Consider the following 25596-nt stretch of genomic DNA (forward strand, 5'->3'; position numbering starts at 1 on the left):
TCAGTATTCTTCCAACCCACCTAGCACACAACTAGATTAAAACACCTACATAAAACACATATCAATTTTACATACCACAAATTTTCAGAGGTGCCTCTAGTTCCAAGAGAATAGGCTGGCTAAGAAATATTTCTCGTGATTTTATGCACAAGCCCCGAACTTCTGCTTCTGTCATCTGAACAATCTTCCCAGGACGACATCCTCGTACTGAAATGAGATATTTAACATTTGAAGGTCACTATCACACAGATATACAGCAAAGTCCAAATGATCTGTATTTGAAACCTACATTTGACAAAAAGCGAGCAGCACATTCCACATATTTACCAAATGCCCTGGAAGTATGTAGTCCAATGAACTCTAAAATTAATCTCTGACAGTGTGGTATTCTGTGCTTTAAAGTCTGTATGCCTTCCTGTTAAATCAGGTTCTCAGAAGAAAACAATTTAATTCTTGTTTTTGTCCATATTTGAATAAATAGCAACTTCAGAAAGTTTTTAATTTAACAATCCCATTATGCTAGAGTATTCACCATAGAAAAAAAACAACCTGGGAATCCCAAACCTGGAAACACTTCCATATTAGCACAAAATAAATTTCTTCAGGATTGTTACGTTCAACAGGGCTAGTAAATACCACAGAAAAACCATAGGCACGTTTTCTTACATTTTTGGCAGCTGAAACTGCCATATTAGAAACATCACACAAAAAACTATGATAGTTTGATGAAATTTTCAATCATATATAATGGCTCTTAAGTTACTGAAACCTTTACAGCCAAGGATATTCAAATTAGAATGAAACTGAATTCACGAAACCTGTAAGTCAGGTACTCAGACCTATATTTAGCACTAAGTTTTCAAAAGCATTTGCATGTCATTGCACTCCAACCAACATCCTCTGGCAAGTTTATCTGCAGCTGCTTCTTTCTACAAATATCTGCATGATTCCTCTGTCAGAGGCTTTAATGTGTCTTTAATGAGGCAGCAAAATAGAACAAATGTGTCTGCACTTTGGCTGATCCAGTTCAGTCTTGCATCTCAGCATAAACCAAACTTCAGAGTTCAAACTAATAAGCCAGAATGTATCAGTGTGTACAACAGGCGAACATCCTGTCCTGCCATCTGTTTCAGATGAAAGCAATGTTCATCACTGAACCACAGCAGTACCTACAAGGGAAGGTGGTATGAAACTTTAGCAGCTCAAATCCAAATGCTTTCAAATTCAAACATTGTAACAGACTACTTTGCAAACTTTTAGCTGCAACTTTACTAAGTTTAATAAGATTTGTGAACAGAAGAGCAGAAACTAGTTCTTCATACTTCCTAGGTCACCTGCTTCCCCCCTCCAAAACAGAAGAGAAAGCTTGCAACTTTTAAAAAATTAATTAATATAAGTTCCCTTTCCTTTTATTTCTGCTTATTTCCTAGAAAACCTACTTTATAAAGAAGATCAGTATCATTACATCTAGTATTAACTACACTGTGCAATGGGGAAAAAAGGATGTGAGGGATCACAGTTTGTCCTATGTCACCTAGTACTACAGTCCAAAGTGTTAAGCTCAAAAAGCTCTGCTCTGGTTATCACTGCATAATTGTCCCAGTGTAACTGCATATCTGACCATTCCAACACAGAGCTATGAATATCTATTTTCAATAAACACCAGACACTTGTTAAACTGAGGTTAGGAAGCAATCACAGGAATACATGAGAAGGCAGAACTTAAAAGTGGTTTTCAAAAACAGGGAAGAGACAGGAAACTAGATCCTGGGACAGCCAGTTTGAGAGCCAAAATAGCAAGTGGGATAGCCTATCTGCAGTTGAGGATACATTGGAATTACTTAGCCCATTAGAACGCCTCGAGAAAAAGGCTGCCGCATACAGGACTTCTTTCAGTGAAGCTCTGAATCAGTACCAGGTGATACTTACCATATGGTAAGTCACATTCCTTTTGCTAATTAAGATTTCAACTATACTTGAGAAAGCAAACAGCTTTTTAGGAACACTTTTTGTGTTGTTATTCTTCAGGCATTAAGACGTGTGCTCACATACTAGAAGAATACAAAGGCAGACATTAGACACAACCAAGGTGACTAGCAAACAATATAAGCCTGCGGGCTTCCATTTCATCCCATCACAAACATCTAAGTGATGTTCTTACAGATATATCTTCAGCCCTGTTATTAAAGAAAAAAAAAATAAATCTCAGGCTTCACAGCTTTGCACAGGACTATCCAACTTGTGAGGTACCAAGATGCTCTAATAATCTCAGTTTCAAATGCTTGCATTCCAATAGATTATATAATGATGCCTTTCAGAGACCAAGAACTCCTTCTGATGGGCACAATAAACTGTGATTATACAAAAGAAAGCTTCCACCCACACAACCAGTCTTCATATTACAATGGCTATAATTTTATTTAAACAATTTATGTATTTTAAATCCATAGCTTGCAATAAAGTCACACCAAAGCTCCATGCAGCACAACTATATCTCCAGTGCCATTCTCCCACTAAAAACTGTGCATTCTTTTAACCTGTTTTGCTTAGCAATGAAATTCCCCTCTGTATTTACCTACTTTCAGAGCGTTTTGCAACACCAGAGTTAAGCCATTTCACAGAGAGCAAACCCAAGAAATGGTTTAACTGCACTTAATACATACACTCTAGTTTTGGAACTCAAACCCAGGAAAGTCCACCATATGCAACATTCATGTTATGAGAAGCAGCCCCAGACCAAGCAGAGGCCAAAACTGAGATACCAGTTCAAGGAAGGCACCCATAACACTCAAAATAACTTGGATCCAAACAATATTTCTTAAAACACTAGCCTTTAACTCCTTTTGAAACTCACATGGAGGTTTAAACTTGGAACATTTGCTTTATAAGATTGATGCTTTAAGTGTTGCTGGATTCTTGCATGAGAAGATGTGGTGAACATACAGCTTCTGACTTCATAGTTAACCAGCCAGAGCCAGTGCCTCCAGTGCCTCGATATTAGTTCTTTACTTGAAAAAGTAAAGTTCTAAATGCTGCAAGTTCTTAACAGAGAAACCAGGCAGTAACTTATTACCACACTGCAGATTTTCCAGGTAGGACATTTCTACAACTATGGCAAGTATATCACTCTCAGATGAGGAGAACACACACATCTCATGATTGCAATCACTTCCAGCCCCTGGGAAGGGTGCGTATCTGAGCCATTGCACCTTTGCAAATGTACCCTCCACCCTCCATCCAAACAGTCCACAGCTCCACGTAGTAAACACATAAGTTCAGTTACATTTGAAGTAGTACAAAGCCTAGGGTTTCATGAGGAATAATCATCAGTAGCAGAGTTAAGAGAAAAGTAGTTTCCTCCCACAGTTCCCTGATCATCAATAAGAGTAATACATATTGAAAATGAGAAGCTATTGCGACCCATCCTGAAAGCCTCAGCACTTCACTGGATTCACAAAGGCACTGAAAGGTTTGCCAAGTAGTCATCCGGAACAGATGTGCCACAGCTGTAGTACAAGTACACAAGCAAGACTAAGCACTTATTTCACCAGCTTACAACTAGAATTTTGTTCAAGTTCTCTTGACTCAGCTGAGCCCTATACGGATTGTAAACAACACCGCATTTAGTTTTTCAAAAGCCAAATCTTCAAGAACAGATTGAAGAGGAGGTTATAAGAATGAGATGAAGAGCGTGATTTTTCCAGACTCATTTATGAATTACTATAGCTAACCACTGTTAAAACATGCAAGTCATAGCTTCATGCATTGCAAAATCTTTAGCTCACAAAAAGCCTTTAACAGTATTGGGAAAACCATAATTTTTAATGGCTGTCATTTACCCAGAGCAGAAACAGTGTCTTGACATTAGAGGTAAATTAATTCTCTTTAATCTAAAATGCAGATGCTGTACACAATCTTTGATTTACAAAAATTAGCCTTTCGGTAGGGACAGCAATTCCTGCTGTATACACAATCATACGTGCATAGTGCTTTAACAGAACAAGCCTTTGCTGCAAGGAGTTTCAAGCAGAGTGATGTAGCAGGGAATAAGGAAAAATAAAAGCAAATATATATGTGGTACACTGAGAAGCATGACAGAGCTGATAGTAATCCATAAGCTGCTCTAATTGATATTAAAATGATCTCTGCATCTACACAGTCTTGGATAAGCAACTTTAACAAGTTTACTAATGGTAACTAGTAATCTAAGACATGAGTTGCACAGTGGCAGGTCAGAATAATAATTTTTTTATTCCCTCCAAGCTCATGCCAGAGAGTAGCAGATAGCACAGGGCAATAGCGGAAAGGAAGAAAACAAGTAACACTAAGGAAAGTGCGTCAAGAATTGGCTGTTGGAAGTTCTGTGTGCATCCCTTTTTGCCACAGTCTTTCATGAAATGGAGAAAATACATTTAACCTCTTCTGTCACACTGCTTCTGGTGTGCCTCTCTAAGCAACTAAGCTGCTCATTTTGTGGCATCACTAATACAAGTTTCTTCAATTACTAAGTCAGCTGTGGTATGCACAGCTGTCCTAAGCATTTACATAGTGTTGTTCTCCAACATCACACGTCTTGTTTACTGGACTTAACACTCATGGTTTTATCATAACATTAAAACTGAGACAGACTTCACCCAAGCCTCATAAAAAATTAGGTCAGCATTACTGCTAAGAAGCACTCTTTTTTTGCAGACATATGCATTTATGTGGCCACACAGTAAACTGTGTCAGCAAACTGGTATTTTCTTTCTAGTACAAAGATAAAACAAATCAAAAACATATTCTAAATAGTTCCCCAAGCCGAAGAATGCATCCTCTGTGAGCTTGGGCTAGGACTAGTGAAAGAATAAGCAGCTGTTTCTGCTTCTTTTCACAGTAGCTCCAGCCAAGCTTATTTCTGAAATTATGGCTTTACAGATCTATTTTGCCAGAGTATATCTAAAAAAATTCCAAAACTACAACACGAGACTGCAAGCATGCAATTTTACAAATTGCACATAAGCAATTCCTACAAGCTTACACTCCCCCCACACTCTGTGGGATGTTTAATCACTGGTGATTAAACACTACTACATTTAACTATTTAATTTTTGTACTTCAGAGTATTTCTGAGTATTTGGTGAATCCTGAACAGCCTGTCACAAGCAGGAGCAGAATGGATTTGAAAGCCAAAGGTGGTGTCACCTACGACTTGGAAAAAAACCCCAACAATCCTTACACTGATTTTGGAAATACGTTCAGAAGTTATCTGCTCTCAGTATTTTTTAAATCCAAGTTACATATTTTCATGAGTTTAAGTCAGGAATCCTACACTGGATTTTAAATGCATCTTTCATTTTGGAAAGCAGAATTTCTACTCCCTCAAAGTATTTTCTGTTATTTAACTTGTTCAGCTGCCATCCAGAAGCAATGACTCCCTATCTTGCAGCAAAACAGAGTTAAGCCAGCAACATAAGTTTTCAAAGTTTCAGAACTGCTGTAACAGAACTAAGCTTAGAATGGCTTTCATCCACGTGTTACACTGGTGGACAACAATAATATAAATGAACCTCTGCTAGAGCTTTGCTCAATTCAGCAAGAACATATTGCTGAGCGTACAGCTCTTCTGCACAGTGTACACAGCAAAGACCTGTACCTTCCCAAGGGTGCCTCACCCAAACTTCCCACTAAAAATAGAAGAATCAGTCTCCCAAGGAGTTTTTTCCTGAAGAACTGTGCTTTTATATCCAAGTAACCTTAAAATCTTTATAAACTGGATGCCCTTGATATTAAGTATTTTGCTGAAGGACAGTGATTGCTTGCAGACTCATTTTAGCAGGACTTACTACCATCAAACACAAATCCACTGCAGAGTAACAGACTGCCCAAAACTTTAATTTTCAACCAGGAAAAAAAACCAAACAAGGAAGTGGTGTTCTTTTACCCAAACTTGAATTTACGTTCTTAATACATACGCTATCCAGCGGAATCAATGCTTGTGGAGGAGCTTTTTTAGAAACTAGTCCATAAACCTGCTTCAGGGGATATTCAAATAAGCCCAGGAAAACATGCACGTCTACCTACACCAACTTTTAGGGACCACTTGCTTCTTTATACAGAGTTCTATAAAGTAACTGATGTTTCAGTCATTCTGTATCATACATGGTTCCAAGAATTGCTGAATTCAAGGTTCAAGGACAAGATCACACGAATTACTCCATTCCATAAACAAAATGTGTAACTCTAATGTCTTTTATTGTTCTATATTTACTGGTTGCTTAATTACACCTGAAGCTAAAACTCAAGCAACCAGCAGAGTAAAGGTAGAAGCTTCTCATCATGCTGTATATACAGACCAGTAACAATTCCTGTTCTAGTCTACTTGGAAGATTAACCTAGCATAAAAATTCCATGAAACAAAAATTTTCAGCTTATTTCTCAAAAGCTGACTTTCTTTTCCTCTACAGCAGTGCTAAAAAAATTCCTAAAACTCAAGGAAGGCAAAAGCAAATTACAAAGTTATGAAGTAACTCCTAAGAAGTACCAAGGAGAGAAGTTACTGAAGTTATAATACAAAAAGCTGGGTTTAACATGACTTCTGCACATCAGTGTCTCAGGTACTTAACTAATGTGGGATATACACACAAAAGTTTTGTATTGAGCTTGGTATTAAAAAAACCCAACATGACACAGAAAAAATGGTACTGTGACACTAAGACAACCTAGCCGATGTACTAAGACAAATCACAACAGGAACAGAAGGCAGTGAACAGGTTAATTTCAATGTTCAACTTAGGAACTAGATACAGGTCGCATTAGATGTGCCTCAGGCTGCAGTTAAGAGTGGATTCCCCTACACACTCCCCTTCACCAAGTACAGCATCTGACCTTACTGAGTAATAGCCAAATATAGTATGCTTGCCTTCACACTGCTAGACCACAGACCGTGGCAGGGTTTTACTTCTTAAAAAGTTACATACCTACATTTAGTGGTAACTAATGAGTATTTAACAGCAACTATAAAGTATTAAAAATCCTCTTATCTACATTAAATAACAGCATTTTTCTCCTTTTATACCATGATTTAGCTGTATTATGAGCAAGACATTGAATGACTCAAGCAAAGCCTGTGCCACAGAGTATCTAAATGAAACAGTTACTGAATCATGTAACCTTCAAGTGGCCAAATAGACAGTCAGAACAAAGGAACACCAGCACACGCTACCTGATGCCGAGCTCTTGGCCTTCAGTGCAATTTTTTCAACCATTTCATTTGTCACGCACTTATAAAGCTAAAGATGAACTGGCTGATATCTGCCCTGTCATACAAACCCAGAAACAAACTTCACTCTTCTATCTCTTCTCCCTCCTAGAAACTTATAAAAACTGCCTATTTTTTTTCTCTTTTTAAAGACTATTTAAAGGAAAAAGAAAATAATTTGATCTTTGGCAAAAAACTCCTCATAGAGTTCTCCTTGTTTATTTTTCTAATAGCAGATTATCCAATGATTTCACACCAAACCAGGTAACAACTCCTGTTTATTCAAGATTCACCTCCATGGTTTGTTTGTAGTGTTTTGCAACAGATCATTAAGGTCTATTTTTCTTCTCTACAATGGCCTCTCTTTTTCAGCATCAGTTACAGAGCCTGGAACTGCAGGCACTACTACCATATCCTAATACCACCTGGGTGGCTGGATATGTTAATTAGTTAAGACACTAACCAAACAAGAAATATGTTATTGACCATAATACATTAGACCAGTAGCTCTATACCATTTAAAAGTAATAAAGAAAATTCCAATTATTTCATAAGCATTTAAAATCCAACTTTCATTTGAAAAATCAAGTAATATTGAAATTTCTATCTTTAAGTCAACCTGTAAGAACTTTGGAATCAGAAGAAAATGAAGCTTGTAGCTTTCTTAGAAGACATCACACAACACAGCAAGAACAATACGCAACCAGCTTTAAGGCAGCAATCAGAAAAAAAAAACAAAACAAAACAACTTTGAGCTGAACATGGAAGCAGTAACCATTCTCCACAAATACTGGTAGCCTGACACTTATCTCCTTGGATAACTATTTCCCAGCTTTCTTGGTGGATTGGTACCATCAGAACCAGTAGCCCTCAGCCTCACCAAATACAATTTTGTTTTAGAAAAGATCCACATTAAGCTCCATCAAATTAATTTACATTGTTAATTTTAAATAGGTTAGCCAATTTAGGCAAGCAAGGAGTCTTCCCTAGACAAGGCAAATTTTTTTGTACAGCAATATACATGAACCCAAACTCCAGAAAGCCATCTTGTATTTAAGGTTACTCTATGTCTGTGTTTCCCTAAGTACATGCTCTCTGCCACACAGTAAACTTCTTAGAATTCACCAAGACACCTATACATTTAAAAGAGCAGAAATCCAGTCCAGCTGGGCTGCCTTATATCCAGAAATTTTAAGAGACTGCACAGAAACAGGAAGCCCAACACCTGGACAGTAATATGGCAGTCTCACTTAACACCTCGCACAGCACTTTCTACTAGTAAGGTTACCCTACTCCAGTCTCCTTGCTTTGATATTGAGGGAACTTTTTCCACACATCGCCAAAGCTTAAATTGGCTTAGAATCTGGCTTAAATGTAAGACTGACGTACCCACTCAGCTCAGCATTGTTGCAAATATCAGGGCATTTCCTCCATAGGGATACATGGTGTTCCAAGATGAGGCAAAACACAAGAAGCAGCTGCAGGGACTAGGAAGAAAAACTATGTTGAAAGCAGAAAAACTCTGTTCACACTGGAAAAAAGAAGGCTTCGGGGAGACACTACTGCTGCCTTCCAGTGCTTAAAGGGGGCTTATAAAGACAGATGGGGACAGACTTTTTAGTAAGGCCTGTTGCAATAGGACAAGGAATAACAGTTTTAAACTAAAAAAAGGTAGATTCAGACTAGATATGAGGATGAAATTTTTTTAAATGACAGTGGTGATACACCAGAACAGGTTCCCCAGAGAGGTGGTGGATGTCCCATCCCTGGAAACAGTCAAGGTCAAGTGGACAGGGCTCTGAGCAACCTGATCTAGTTGAAGATGACCCTGCTCACTGGAGAGAGGTTAGACTAGTGACCTTTAATGGTTCCTTCCAACCCAAACCATTCCATGATTCTGTGTTCCACATCTGCTGTACTCATGGCAGCCTCGTGTGTGTGCATACTCCTGTGTTGTCCACAGCTAGAATGGGCTGGGAAAAATCTATCCACCAGATGGCATAGCTGGGAAGGTAGGAAGAAAAAAAAATAAAAACATGCAAAAAGCACACACACTGAAGCAAAAATAAGGCTATCATCTTTGTGTCCCATAACATAGCTAAGCCTGACCCAAGATTCTGACTACCAGGGCAAGAAGGATTCGGATTGCTCACTTTCATGGTCACATACCAGTACAAAAGGATTTTAGCAAAGCCATGGAATTTTGTCTTTATATGACCTGCAAATCCTTGCAGATTCACTCCTGTGAGAAATCCCGCAATAAAACTTGAAGTAGCTCCAAGACAGCGAGGTACATGTGTAAGAGCACCAGCATCTCCCTCACTCTTCTAGTAAAGAAACAGGAATGACAGAAGGTACCTGGAAGAGGTCAAACAAGTAAGAGAAAGCCTTGCTATGTTCAGACTTTATGCCTACGGCATACACTTTAGTTTTACTTTCCTTCAAACAGAAGTTATTTATAAGGTATCACTAATTAGTGACAAAGTACTAGACACATTTCAAGAGAGAGTTAATTCAAAATGAACTCTTACCGTTCCTAAATTCATCACTTGACCAATAAGTAGAGGATAAGAACTTAGTATACGCAAAAGAACATGGAAATTAAAAGCTAATATCCTGGAAGACTATCAACACGCATTACACCATGGTTCAGTTGAGTCTTTATGAAAACTATCTCCAGTTTAGCTCAAGAGTTAATCAATCTGGCTTTCAGCACTCAGAAGATCTCCAGAATAAGTATACATTCAAGATAAGCAGGCCTGCACGCTCGCAGAGGATTGGGAAGATGTTCTTGATGAATCCTCCCAACAGCCCGGCTATAGGTCACGTCATATTGGTATCTCAGAAAAACCAGAAAAAACCCAAAATGGAACATGTGGAAGGTGAGACAATCTAAGAAGGTAAACCCCGTCAAAAGGTAAGTTAACATGTCATATAATCCAAAACCAATAACAATAAAACCAGGTAGAGCAGCCTAACTAAAGTAAGAGGAAGAACTCCTGACAGTTAATATGACAGCCTGGAAACAGATGTCAGCACCCAGCAACCCAATGACAGCAGGGAAGCTTCCTTTTGCTGTGGATTTTGATACGTATTTGCTACCCTTGAAAAATTTGTGCAGCACCTACTGAGAGATAATTGTAGACTATTATTCAAACTTAAAGCCATCCATTTCACTTAAAGGAACCAAAAGGACTAAATATATACTGCACGACAACATTTCATGAAAGTGTCTTTTTATTATTTCACTGTGCTTACACTGAAAGCTCAAAAGCCACATTTCCTTATCCTTTAAATCAAAGTTGAAGAGGCAGCAATGGAGCCAAAAAACTTGCTTTAAACGATTTAACTGCAGATAAGAGTCAACAGAATTTTTTCTGCACAACCAGCGTGGGGAGGATTCACACTCACTTTACCAGAACAGGTCAGCTAAGCAACAGCATGAGCTCCAGAATGTGAGCTGCCAATTGTACGCACAAAAAAAAAAAGCTTCATTGTGAAACATTACTATTGGAACCACAGCTTAGAATACTGTAGCTAGCAGTGCTATAAATAAAGGATGTTAAATGGAAGGAAAGATAATGCATATACAATGCAATCTTTTAATCTTGTGTTTTTTCAAATAAAACTCTTAAGATTCTATTACGTTTCAGGTACAAGATGTTGTACAAGGCACTTCTGTTAGTAGATGACAAGCAGAGAGAAAACACATTTCCCTTAATCTTCCTAACCTCTGCTCAGAGAGAAAAACAGACTGAGAAACAGAGGTGAAAAATTACACACAAGGCTTGGTTCAGAAGTTGCACATCATATCCCCAAAGATTAAAGTACTACAGAAGACAAAAAGCACAGGTTAGGTTGCTCCAAAACAAGGTACCCAATCATAACCCAAAAAGCTACAAAGTTGCAACACAAGTATTTATGGTTTATGTAAAAGGCATGGAACATGTATTTTAAAAGACCTTGTGAAAAAAAAGGATAAGCAGAGTAATATTTAGGAGGGAACAGAACAATCTAAGTTGCATACCAAAACACTGCAGAATCCCCTCCTCTTGAGGCAATCTATATTTAAATAGCTACACTGATGAGCAACAAGTATCCTTCAAATATATTATTTAAAGCATTTCTCAAAAAAATCCACCACCACAATTATATTTGCATTTTGATGTCCAAAAAGAAAATTTGCCGTACAGGGTAAACGTTTACTAGGTTACTCTGTGGTCTTTCTTAACAACCTACTTAATAATCTGTTTCAACATCCAGAAAAAGGGAGTTTTATCTGAAATAGTGATCTACTGATAGTACTTGTTTCTTCATACTAAACTGCATGCCTTAAATCACAAACATAAATACAACTGCCCAAAGCCTTTTTGTATTTTAAAATACTGATTTTTCTGTTATTAATTTTGACATTGAAAAAAGAACAGATAGCAGATATTAAAATAGCCTCAAAGACCTAAAAACTCTGCTTTGTAGTTACAAAAAACTTTCAGCCTTACAAAACTCGTTTCACTTCTAAAACTCTACATACTCCATGAATTCCTTTCTATAAGCCTTCTGCAATGTGATCCAACTATCTGAGGAGTACAGCAACCAAATAAATGAACAGAACATACCCATGCAAGTACTCTCATTTCCAGCATACCAGGTATTTGTTGAATATGGAATGCAAGATTAATGGGAGAAGAGACCCAAGAAGACTTAACATTCAGAACATTAACTTAAATAAAAAGAAAATGCTCGCAATAGCTCCTCGGCTTCTCCAAAAGGAGCTTCTAGCCTTTATCAGCCACCCATGAGAGCCACTTCTGGAGACTGCCCCGTAGGCAGGCTTGAGGAATGTCAGCGCACTAAATCCCCCTGCTCCCGCCGACACTCACGTACACACAACTCCACACCTAGCGCTGCTCGCAGACGTAATTTTACACACGGAGCACTGCGACTACCAACGCGACCAGAGGGAGGGGGGGAAAAGGCCGCCCTCAGCTCGGCTAGAGGTGGGTCCCCAGCTCGCCCCTTAGCCAGGCAGCTGCAGCCAGGTGAAAAAAGTGAAGACGGAAAATTAGGCATTTTTATAATTTTTTCTTCCTTTTAAATAGGAAGGCAGCCCCTTCACCCCGACAAGGTGGTTGCACCCCCCGCGCACACCAGCACCTCCTCCCTCCGTGGGGCTGCGGGGCCGGGCCGGGGCTCGGGGCACCGGCGGGACGCGCCGAGCCCGCTCCCGGCCGCCACCCCGGGCCCGGCGGGGCGGGCAGGGCGCTGCCCTCGCTCCCCCCACACCTCGCCAGCAGCCTCGGCTTGTCCCAGGGGGCGGCGGCCGTGCCCTCTGCGGCGGGCGGGAGAGGCTGCCCGGCGGCCCGCTCACCTTCCAGCAGCCGGGTGATGAGGCTGTCCACGTTCAGCTCCCCGTCCGCCATTTTGTGGCCACCAGACTCGGTCCCGGGCGGGGAGAGGGCGGGGTGGAGGGCGCTCCGCGGAGGAGGAGGAGCAGGGAGCGGCGGCCGCAGCGACAGTGGCACTCCCCCCACCCCCCTCCGGCGGTCCCCGGCGGCCGCCCGGCTTCTCCTGCGCCCGCTGTCTCGCAGCTAAAACAGGGGAAGTGCCGCCGCTCCTCCCCGCGCCTCCTCCCCGCCCCAGGAGCCCCAGGAGCCGCCAGGGCGCATGTGCCGCCTCGCCCGCCGCCGCCGCTCCGCGCTCCGCCACCGCGCAGGCGCCGCCGAGCCCGCCCGAGAGCGCGGCGCGTGCGCGGAGCTGCCGCTCCTTTCCTCCTTCCCACAGTGCCCCGTCCCCGCGGGTGTCCCGGGAACCCCCGGGATCGGGGGCGTTGGCAGCCTCAGTTACGGGCAAAAGGCAGGGAAAACAGTCCGAGGAGGCCGCGTGTCACCCCTTCCTGTGCTAAGGCTGCACCTGTGAAATCTCGCAGTTGATTAAAAAAATTCTGTCATGACCGGAGTGACGAGTTGTGCTCTTTTTCTCGCGCAGTTGTCAGAAAAAACTCGTAACCACTGTGTTTCATCGCGGCTAGATCTGCTAAGAGTACTTTTTTTGGTGATTTCTGAACCTTTTTTTTTTTTTTCTTTAAGATGAGCTCTCTAAAGACGTGTTTACATACTTCTGTCAACAGATGCTTGCCTCGATTGGACAGAGAAGTGCTTTAAAATGGAGGTGGTGAAAACTTACTGTGAGCTGGGACAGCACACAAATACATGTACGCTGACAAAGTAACAAAGTGCAGATGTTCTAGAAAAAAACAGACCACTTCTTTATATGGCTAAATATAGATGTCGATGGAGAAACTTATCTCTGTGAGCTTGAACTTGAATTTTTTCCGTCAGTTCATACAAGCCAGCAAAATCCTGTCACCTTACATAATTTCGAAACCTAGTTTTTTATCTCTTGATTAGAATAAAGGGAGTATGAGCAAAACAAAAGCAATTAGGACAAGGTGGGGCTATGAATAGACATCAGATGATGCCAGGTGTCCAGATAGTCAAATAAAAGAACACCCTTTTGAAATACTTACACAGGTAGACAGGATATATGGAAATATAATTTCATCTGCTGAAAGCACATACAGCTATTCTTTCTTATTTTTCAAATTCTGTGATCTAAATAAAAAAAAGATATCTTAAAATATTTTTCTTTCATTTTTTATTAAGTAAGAAAAATAATTATTTGTCTTTTAAAAGATTCTTTCTTATCCCAGCTACTTTATTGCTGCCAAAACTAATAGATCCGCAGTCCCTCTTGAGCATTTAGGAATTGTCCCAATTTTGTTTCACACAACCAAACTGCCCTGAGGGTTATTTTAAGCCATCACAACATCAGGTTCAGACATAATTATATCATATTATCACAGAACATTCTGCATTGACAATTAAATGGGGATATGAAATTATCTTTTACTGTGGCATAACAATACAATTAATATCTTCCAAAACTCCAGAAGATGCTAAAGTTTCAGATACACTGAGCAAAACATAATTCTCTAAGAACTCTTTTTTACTAGGCATATCAGCATGTTCCTGAAACAATTCAGCAGCATATCAAAACAACAAAATAATTTAATTAGCAGAGATGCTGTGAAAAAGAACAAGCTACAAAAAATACCTCACTAATTTCCTTGTAGATTCTGTGCCAGTGTCTTATTTTATTGGGAACATGGCTGGGTGACTGTTACTCCCCAGCTGTATGTGGGTTGTCAAGCAGTTGGAAGGTCACCTCACTGTGCTGCATAACCCTGTAAAGTTTGCCCCCCCCTTTCTTCATAGCTTGAACAGGGAAACAAGTACATGAGTTTCTCCCTCAGTGGGTAAAACTTGACAGGTCCCGTTTTTCATGTTGGCATAATCCAAGTACAGTAAACAGAATTAAAAGATCAGAGAATGAGGTTCATTGTCTTCTGTGATTCAGAAAGAAACAGTTAATGTGGAATGAGTGAATTTTCTTTGATCAAGGGGAGATGTTTAGTAATTTTTGGCATTATATGGTACACAGATACAGGCCAAAGATACCTAACTGGCAATTCAAGTAGCAAGGGCAGCTGAGCGTCACTGATGCCTCTGTCAAAATCCCATTAGTAATGCTCACCTTTCTAAATTGCCTTTCAGTCATTTTGAAGTTTCCTCTCATATCCACCAACATGGCTTTTCTTTTAACTTTGCCCTACGTGGTCTCACCCTCATTTACTGTTAATACCCTGTATGTCACTTTTCCTCTCTTCGTCCACATGCTGTCTCAAGGTGTCCTTTAATTTGTAGTGTTCTTCTGCTGAGTTTGTCAGCTCTGCAGGGCAGAAATTTCCAAAGAAGATGGCAAAACAATTATATGTTACTTAATGCCATTCCCTAAACTGTGGCTCTCTAGACATGAGTTCTCACTTTGTCTGCTGCTGCAAATTTGAAACAGTTGCTTCCCCAGCTACAGAGCACTGACTCAGCATCTCTCTGTTACCTACTCTTTCCTAGTAACCTTACGTTGGTTTAAACAATACTTCTGTTATTCACTGCACTTTAAATTTAGTGCGCTACATGCACTTTTAAGTTATTTATTATGCCATTGTAACTTTCAAAAACCGTGGCCTCAGCTACATTGCCCTCCTAGGTCTGTCATCAGTTATCTGCTAGATAGCACATGGCAGTATTTTACAATATTATCCTGTCACTACAGCTTGTTTCTAGAGTACTTTATAACCTTTGCAAACTGTAACTTGGGCTGACTGCAGTTCTGGTGTGGATGGGAGGGAGAGGCCAGTAGGAGCCATGTGGTTAGTTTTCCAGCATGTAATTAGGAGCAGTTTCTCCCTAGGAGGCAATAGCTGAACCACTGCTGCCTCCTCAGTGTTGTTCTCCAGTTTCTTACTTGAAGCAGAAATTACTGATCCAAATCACCAATGTATTTTCTTAGGAGAGTTTGTTTACAAAAATACTCACAGATCCTGCTTCTTTAATCAGAAATGGCAGGAAATTGTATCAAGGCAATCTCAAAATTTAACAAAGACTGCAGATAAATTATCCCTATTTTGTCCCAAAAGTTTAGATTCATAGATAGGTGGAGAACACCCAACAGATCCCACTGCGTAGTACCTTATGACCCTTTATCATTTGTCAGTATTTGCACTAAAACTGGGTAAATAGTTGGTTTGGGTTATATCCTTTTAAGATGTAAAAATAAATAATTATCTTCTACACTGGGATAAAACCAAGACTTTCTCAACATTCCTGAGAAATAAAAGAAGGAGAAGAGTCCCAGACTAGCCAGTGGTTTGGATTTGAAGGCACATACCTAAGATAGACAGAGAAGAGTGTATCTTCTTCTGAACTGCTGTATCCATACCGGCTCTCTTGGTATCACTGTTTGGAGCTGAAACACTTTGTATAAACAATTAAATATCCACTGGGCCAGGGACTCGATTATGGATCTGTGCCACGTGAATGCCCCAATCATTCAGCGGTAGTGCTGGTCCGTCTCTCTTGATGTAGCTATTATTTGAAACACATTATGAGATCTTTGGTTGATACACAAATACATATGCTGTACTCATCAAAGCTTTGTTAATAGTATTTTCTGAAGAACAAGATTTTTTTGTAGATTAATACTGACCCTTGATTCCTGTAAATGTAGTTATGCTATCATTGCCTTTTATGCATACTTAAAAGGCAGGGCAGGACAAGGCAGGTCTAGATGTTCCTGTATTTGGAATTAAAATAAGAAAACAGATTGTTGATGTCAAGAACCAGTGCTGAAACAGTTAAAAAAATAGAATAAATATTTCAATCCAGTAAGTGTGACTCGAAAATCTTATTTTTTTGAAAAGAGCAGCTCCCCCTGCCCTATCCTGACAGCTCCCAGCTGGGTTAGAGAGCCTGGGCGAGACAGGCACTGCCTGGAAGGCAGGAGAGAGCCCTCCAGGAGCCACATGCAAAATAAGGACAAGGTGAGACATAATCAGGGGTTTGTATCACAGGTTACTTCATCTCTCCATATCAGAACTATTTAAAAGTGTGAGAAGAGTTGTTTTTTTTTTTTCTTTAGATTATATTTATTGGCATGTGATACAATCTCAGTTCCTCTGACAGCCTGTCCTACTGCCCACAAACTATCAGAAATACACAACACCTGCTGAAGTGTTACTCCCAAGCGAGGAAGGGGGAAGGACTTCTGAAACAAAACAAGGTAAATACTTTGGCCCTGCAGGATCTGCAGTTTGAAGAATGTCAATCAAGCTTACTATTCCTCTGCTTTGGAGAGAAAAAAATCTTCTCCTCCTGTTTGTCAGGAAGGAACAGCTGCAAGAATTGAAAGTGTCCACATCTATTTTCCTCAGTAAACATGGGAATATTTAACTTCAGCAAAACCAGATGGTTTACGCCCTGTGAATATGCTGGCATTTGACACCAGCAGTCAGTTTCACAAAGTGCATGCAGAGCATTAGAAAGAACTTCTCTAAATTGAGGGACCTGACACAAGAAATTAAAGCTCTGAAGGCAGTAATGACAAATTGACAAAACCCCCCAACCTCCATCCAGGGATCTCCAAGTGCTCTCTAAATATCATTAATCAGACTACATAAAAGCCCATGAAGTGATTACATTTTGATATACATTTATCAGAGAGGCTTACACTTAAAATGAGAAAGTAAATAAGTTCCTCAGGGTTATGTGGTGAGTCATGGTCTGGTCTCCTGTGTGCTCTGACCATCCATGTCTTTTCTTGCTAACTCGTCTCTAGCGTGCTGTGTCCTCAGCCATATTCCCAGGACACAATTTTTAAATGTGAAACTATTACAGTTAATAGTACAGGAGCAGGATTGGAGTGTGTGCACCATTTATCACCATAGCTGGGGCACCTGAGTGCTCTCTGGGGAATTTATAATATGCTAAAGAGATTTATGAACAGCTCTCAAACCTCTTGCTAATGGCAGTTGCAATGGGTGTTAAGTGACTGAATTATTTGATGATTTTTATTGATTTGTGTTGTTATTGCTTAACATGACTGTAGTAACAAGGCATCTATCAATCTGGAAGTGGTTTTCAACCAATGAATTATTAAAGTATGTGATTCTGATAGGTAAAGTGTCTTGTTGGACTACTGGAAGGTTGATGAGGTAGTCAGCTTGGAGGGCAAGGCTACAGGGCCTTCTGGCCTTGTAGTCACTGATGTCTGCAGCACATGTTCCAAAGCCAAATCTGACCCTGCTGACTCCTTGTCATCTGCAGCATATAAAAGTAAGCTTAGGAAGGATCTCTATGTACTTGCAATTTCAGAGTGAACCTTCCCACAGAAGCACATCAATTTTCTGGATCACTTAGTGAAATGTATTATTTCCTGTGAATCACTAGGTATTTCTTCTTCTAAGACCTACAAACGTAAGTCCTAAAGCCCCTCTAGTCCTGGTTGCAGGACACAGCAGAGGCCGGCAATATCTCCTTCACTTTCCCAAAGAAGAGCTGTGTTGTGCTCTGGTTTGTCCCATTCTCTGCATGACGGAGGGTGTGCCACTGAGCACACCTGCCCTGCAGTTGAGGCAATGCTATAATTTAATATACTTCATGATCAGCATTTTAAGAGTTTGAATTTGCTATTTCTTCATTATGTAATTACATAATAATAATAATAATTTAACTAACACAACGTACGTGGAGTTTTGCTGTTGCTTCTTGTGTAAATTAGAGAGATTTAGCAACACATTGCAAAATGGATACATGTATTTCAGACTGAGATGTAAGACCTTACTTTGATTCAGAATAAAATAAAAAGGAGCTGTCGCGAAGACCTATTTTGTAAAAGAAAGAACTACTTATAACTTTTCATCTCATAGCTTATTCACTAACATGGAAACTGCAGAGCTTCAATGTGTTTAAATTAAAAAAACCTCAACAAAATATCAAACAAAAAACCTCCCCCCAAAAAACCCAAAAGAGCAATACCAAAACACCATTTCTGCCTTTTTAGAGAAATTCAGATACTTAAATTTAGATTCAGAAACTGAAATGATATACAAATGTGGAATTTGAACTTGAATTTAGATAAAGTAGCAAGAACAACTAACTAAATGTTAGGGAAATAGCTAATCTTTAGGTAGAGAAGAACATTTATTTTAGTTGTTACTCTGCTCATAAGAAACAGAGACACTATATATTTACAGTACACTCCAGAAGAATGAAAAAGAAATTTAAAGTCAAATTTAGATATCAAAACGTGTCAGACAGCTTGACTTCCACCAAATTGTAACAAGTGCTGCTCATTCCTTTTAACTTACGTGGTATTTTTATTATCTATCAAGTAATCTCATTTATCCCTCTTGTTCCAAAAATAGTTCATTTGCATACAGTATGGCTCAGAAGAGCAGGAGCTGAGAGAAACCACATCACTGTGACTAGTAGCAGTGAGTCACACTGACAGGTTTAAGTCTTGAGTCAGCAAAACCTAGACTTACTCTCAAAGCCTCGGTGGGCTTGGCTCAGAGGAGGCCATTAGCTGTCATTTCGGTTTGGGGGATGTACACCATGGCCCCCCAAAAGTGTGCCGCAGGTCTGTAGAAACACATGTGGCCCTGGCTGGCTACACAGCGCTTTCTTTGGTGGCAGCACTGGCTGAAGGTGGTCATTCCAAGTTCCCGCCGTCCCTCTGCTCCATGACAATGCCTTGCCATCGTGCTGATGTGTTTGTGGGACTGCCTTGCAAGTCAGATATCCGCAGTGATCCATATGAATAACGACTCCCTCTGGCTCTCCGGAAAGCACAAGCTTTAGCCCGTGTTGCTTTGAGTGATATGACATACAGCACATCTCCCAAAGACACGTGTCTCAGTTCAGCTGAAGGCTGCAGCATGAGGCTGAAACTGGCAGTGGCCACTGGTGGAGGGGGCTGTCTGAGCCTCTAAAGCCATAGTGTGGTGTAACTGTACCCGTCAGCGAGGAGGCTGCAGCCACCCAGCTGTGGCTCTCGCATCCTACTGAGTCATTGCACGACTCCAGATAAGCCATGTGCTTTTTCGTGCCTCAGCCTGCCACCTGCAAATCAGTGATAACAAAATTTAAATAATTCAGAAGAACACAGCAAGGCTTAATCGTAATTGTAAGGCTTAATTGTAATATGTTTTGGACTCCTTACATACAGTAGTGCAGAATTCAAGGCATAGCTGTTACAGAGTGTGCTGCTAGTAGTGCCATCTCTCTTTAATATTCCCTGCAAACTCACTGTCTTCCTACTTGCATTATCAGCACTCAGCTTTGGTGTCATTGTGTTGCTTGGACACCTTCTAATTTAAATTTTGTGTTTTGATTTCTGGGTGATAACTTCAAACACCAATTTTCCTCTGCTATGCTACACAGCCTTTTGCTCATTTTAATGAAACCTAGCAACCATAATGTAAATTCAAAATAACTACAACCCATTAGACTATTGAAATCCCTGAAGATTTGAATTATTCACTATTAACAGAACTTGTATAATTATAGGTTAAGATATCACTTAAGCATTTAGCATACATCAGTTCCACAGTTAATTTTTAGCTCTTGATCTGTATTAGTAACCTCAGCTTGCTAAATTAAAGGATATGCCTCCAATTAGCCTAAATTTAACATTCAAGAACACATCTCTAGTGGGATGATGCTTATAAACTTAGAACATGCAGGCAATTTCAGCTGAGGCTCTATCACAACTGGAAAAGAAAACATTTTCTTACAAACACTTCCATGACTTTCACAGGAGCAGAAGTAAAAGGACAAGGCTGCATTTTGTGTACGGTCCAAAGTCAAAAGGGTGACAGGCATTGCAGTCCTCTACCCCTGTAGGGATCTCCAAAAGAGCACTTTCTGATCAGAGCAAACTGTAATTGGCTGTTTTCAGCTACCACTACGTAGTTTTAACTCTTTCCCGAGGGTCAGAAATATTGCTGCAATATCTTTGATAAGACTCAACATTTGTCTTTTTTCTTCAGACAGCAGTGATATGACTTGCTGTTTGCTAACATATAAATTAGCTCTTCTGTTCCACCAGGAAAGAAAGATTTCTGGTAACCATCTGTGTATTTTTCATACCATTTGATACCTGCTTTAGTTGATAAGCTTTCACTACATAGTCCTAGGTAATCACACTTCCACTTGTGGAAAGCCTTTTAAAATAATGAGCTAGGAAATGGTTTAGGCTTCTGTGCAGATGATGATGAATCTGTTCCCACATGCTGGTGAGAAGCTGGAACGGAATCTTAAAGCTTTGGCTTGGCCAGCACTGAGAAAAGACAGAGCTTTTGACAGTGTCCTCTCTTATATCCATAAACCAAATGAAACAAATTTTAACAAACATCAGTGTGCTTGTTAATGAGGAGAAATGCAGCACACTTGGTAGCTGTATAATTGTGTCAAAAGTATAATTCAAAAAATGTTGCTAATATTGATGAGTGTCTCCGTAGGAAAGCTCTGAGTGGTAAGAAATCCTCTTGTTGGGAAATCTGCATATAATCTTATAATGATAACCATTACAGAGAAGAGAGAAAGTACTAAACTGGAAAATGCTATTAAAAATTGTAGTGGAATCCAACTTATTGAAGCTTAGTCATGACTTTCATTCAGCAAAACTTGTTGTGAAGTATGGATTTTATTGGAAACAATTGGAATCAAAAGATTGTACTATTAATACCTGACTTTGTGGTACCCATAACAAATGAAAAAGAAAAAAGAACATTTTCAGCACACTGAGGATTTTTCCTAGGATTTTGTTTGGTTGGTTGGTTTTTTCACTTAGGAGATTGAACCTTTTGTCGTGTAAAACAGTCCCTGTACATCTTGATAGTTAGACCTCCAAAATTGTGGAGGTGTCTCACTCCTAAACAGTTCCTTCTGACAATGCCAAATTCCAAAACTGTGATGCCCATAATTGCCCTATCAACCTCCAAATGAAGGCTTTGGTTGGTAAATCTCAGATTTGAGATGTCCTCCATGTGCTTGCAGTCCTATTTCTGAGCGTGTCCAGGGGTGGTCCTGCACGGTCAGTACTGATACCTCAACATCTCTGTTTCATGAGGATCCTTGAGCTTACCATTCCTTTGGCTGCATTAGTTGTCCCTGATGCCAGGATTATTTGTGTCCTATGTAAAGAAGATGCCACCTAATATAAAATCCATTAATAGCTCTGAGAGTAAGGACTGCCCAACTAGTTCAAGGCAGCTCCCTGGTCAGCATGTGGGATTTTTCATCACACTTTGGAGGCTGCTTATTCTACTCTGTGGTTGTCGGGAATGCCTATGAGCCTGACTGGAGTGCTTTGAATCACCCTACATGGGCAGGGACTGACTTCTCAGCCCTTGCAATGTCTCAGCAGAGCTGCCTAAGCAGGCAGTCTGGGCTCCTCCTCTACCTCTACTTTTGCAGGTTTATGCCTGAACCCTTTCCGATTTCTCTTTAAAACTGTCAAATGTTTAAGGACTTTGGATTTCTCTCATCTACTGTGGAATTTTACCTTTAATTACTTAGAACAAAGACTTTTCCCACTCTAATTAAACACCTTTTGCCTCAAGAACGGACTATCTGTGCCTTGCATGATCGTTTACTTTCAAGATTTTGAAAGCATTTTTTGCTTCCATGTTCCAGATGGCTTGCCAGTGACAACATTCATGCATTTAGTTCTTTTCTCTCATTAAGCCTGTGGATTTCCAAAGTATTTCTGGAACGTGATCTTACAGTTTTCTCTCTCTCTCCCTCTCTTTTTTTTTTTCCTTTGCCCTTTTCAAGCCAAATGCAAGAAAAAGTACAAAACAGGTGTTTCCACATCTGACTTGATGTTGGATTCTTTTGGTTAGGGGAGAGCGGAAAAGGTAAATGCAGAGCTTATTGAAATAGTGATGACAACAGTCAAAAAAACAAAAGGCAGGTACAGTAATGTCCAGTTGCTGTAATCCTTTAAACCTGACCTCCTGCCCAGCCTTCCTGGGCAAATCTGCACTGTGAATTGGAAGAATGAGCCAAGCTCTCAACAACCTGTGCTGGTAAGGCTTCCTTCCACAGCATCACACAGATGCAGTCTAGTCCAGCAGCCCATCCACAGACAAGAAAAAAGTCTCCTGTGGCTGGTTATGGCAGCCAGAGCTGGCGGCTCTGTGGTGTGAGGCAGAACCTGCTCTCTGCACCCTCTGCAGTGTGCAGCCTGCCTGGTGTCCGGGTAACATTTCACACACTTTTCTTAAATCCCTTTTGTCCCAGGTGCACCCATATACTGATTAGTAAGGAAGTTAGAGCTGTCAGTTATGCAGAGAAGAGTGTAGGACAAGGACTAATTTTTTGCACGTTTTTGTATTTCCCAGGGTGTTGCTTTTCTTGTTATACCACCGTCCGCTAGTGGGGGAATGCCAATAGTGCAGCCTTTCTCTAAAGGAGCAGGCCTGATCCTCCCTCTCAGATGGGCTGGCATCCTGCTGCTGACTTCTGAACTGGGTAAGAGTCACACCCAGTGCATGGCTGGGGAAGAGGAGGTTTTGGAAAACAAATTATACTTTGTTAAGTGGTTAGAAGACACAGTGAATTAAATAAGCACCTAGCTACCATTTACATTTGAAAATTTTGTCATGTAGAGTTCTGCCAGTAAACTCCTCCCACATAATTAGAGTGCTTTTTGCCTGTAAAATGCATTCCAGTTTGGCAAGCAATATAAGCCATAACATCAAAACCACTTCGCCCCTCTCCAGTGTAATTGTGTCTACTGTAGGGCTTTTCTTGAAGTAGTTATGTCATAAAAATCACCCTACACAACACAAAGCCTTCAAGTGCAAACTGAAAACTTGTCTACCCAGCCAGATGTTACTGTGCTTTAAATACAGTTATGGAAAATCAAGGTAGATCTGTTAAAACATGCTGACCACAACTGAATAGTCATCAGAGACGAAGTTAAATCCCATTTAGCAACATATTAACTAACCATGTATGTGGAGTGGTATAATCTAATTTGACTTTTGCATAGCTGTGGTTGGACAAGGATCATTCAACTTGCCTATATCTAATTTTAATAGTGGCAGAGTGAAATTTGCTTTATTTCAGTTGATTTTTCACTGGCTTTTTGACATACTTATTCTGACACCTGTTACTTTGGTTGTGATCTCAATTAAGTGTGTTGAGTCATTTTTCCTTTTAGGCTTTTTCCATTTTTTTTTGATACCATGAACAGTAAACATATCTGAGACACCAATGAGAAAGAAATGTCTGTCACTTTGATGGATACTCCACTGGATCTTTAAATTCAGACTCCCTACAATTTTTTAATTGTTTAATTTAAACTATTTTCAAACATTAACATAGTAGATTATCAATACAAATGACAATATATCTTTTCAGCTGAGTGTCATTTGCTAAAGGATGTCATCAGGCACACTCAGATAAATTTCCCCCAAAGGACAGTAATTCAATCTTACATTTATAATAGTCTACCATGTTTTAATTGTCTTGCACGTGAATGTTGCTAGCTTTCCTCAAAAATGAAAATGCTGCTCCTCAGAAAACAATGACATAAGGTTTTACAATTGGCAAGGCTAGGACCTGAAGAAGTCACAGAAAGTTGTTTATTAGATCCCACAGAAAGACAATACTATCTTCCATATACAGTTCAAATTTCACTCACTGATATCCAAAGTCCATCTGCTAATGAAGGACTGGAACCAGATTTGCCCTGGAATTACTCACAGTTTGCCACTGAATTCAGAGGAAGCAGATTCAGGCCCATACTAAATAAAGGAGAAACCTAATTTTTCTCTGAGATGCAATTAATTCTGCAGTGTGATATGAACTTGTTCAATCAGCTTTACTTATTTTACAGATATGTGAATGTCCATGATCATCCTGTGTTACCACTAGCCAACAGTGTGACAGCTAAACAATTTGTTAGCAACAATCAAAGCAGTAAATGCACAATGCTACATCCTGGTGATGGCACTGGCAAATGCGACTAGACAATGTAATTAGCCGAGATGGAATTAAATTAGGGCATTGCATCTTTATTACAGAAAATACCAGGGGATTCCTACTTGCCACAGATAGGACTTGTGCTTCATCCTAGTCAGATATTATGGCTCGTGATACATTTGTACTGTGTCAGGCAAAGAAAGTCTGTCGTGTTACTGTGACCTCTGAAGGGCTTTATGTAAAGATAATCCTGGGAGAGATCGCACCAGCGTTGAAAGCTATGGAAAGGACAAACTGAATGGCCAAACCAGGAACCAGGAGTGCAGTGGAGCCTTGGCACATGCTTTTGGTCATGGGATACTCAACAGACATAGTGGCTGACATTTTCAGAGGACCAGGGGAGAGGTCAGACAGTTTGATATATTTTAGTATTGTTTTTTTGCCTGCAAAAACAGAGAAGAACTAGCAGCTGCTATTCCACTTCAGGCCAGAGCCTCACATTGAAATAATGAAATTCTTGCTTCACTACTCAAGCAAACAGACCCAAGAGCATTTTTTCTAAACACAAACAAAAGTGATACCAATGCAATACCGATGCTGTCATGTGGCCTCCATGTCTACTGCACCCATTGCTTTTGCTTTGGTGGCAGACTGAAAGCAAAATGTATACGAGCCTACATAACTGTTAAAGGTCAATCCTGCCAAGCTAACAGTAGGGTTTCTCTGACCATCTATTTACCATCTATCAGTGTCATCAGTATCACCACGGGAGAATATCATCTCCTCTTTGCCTTAAGTGTTTGCTATTATCCTCTGCAGCACCAATTGATTTCCCAGTGGAGATAATAATAAATAACACCCATAGCAGTTATATAATGCACCTGCAATTTTTCAAGAGAGGGCATAAGGAATGACGCCTGTGAAAAGTAGAAATTTTTGTCTTCAAAGAATACTGTGTAATTT

At 40.1% G+C, this 25596-nt stretch overlaps 1 protein-coding gene across 1 annotated transcript in view; it reads right to left on the reverse strand.

The window, feature by feature from the left end:
• Positions 1-12834, reverse strand: part of PPP1CB (protein phosphatase 1 catalytic subunit beta) — a 29867-nt gene extending 17033 nt beyond the window's left edge. Inside the window, exons 1-2 of the mRNA XM_027748875.2 lie at positions 12609-12834; positions 76-207 (exon numbers count right to left, since the gene is read on the reverse strand). Coding sequence (XP_027604676.1) covers positions 76-207; positions 12609-12660 — 184 coding nt within the window. The 5' untranslated portion in view covers positions 12661-12834. The remainder of the gene's footprint in view (positions 1-75; positions 208-12608) is intronic.
• Between the last annotated feature and the right edge of the window lie 12762 nt (positions 12835-25596).

The sequence above is a fragment of the Pipra filicauda genome, unplaced genomic scaffold (assembly GCF_003945595.2).
Source record: "Pipra filicauda isolate LSUMZ 115617 unplaced genomic scaffold, ASM394559v2 scaffold156_size1729456_pilon, whole genome shotgun sequence".
Classification (NCBI taxonomy): domain Eukaryota; kingdom Metazoa; phylum Chordata; class Aves; order Passeriformes; family Pipridae; genus Pipra; species Pipra filicauda.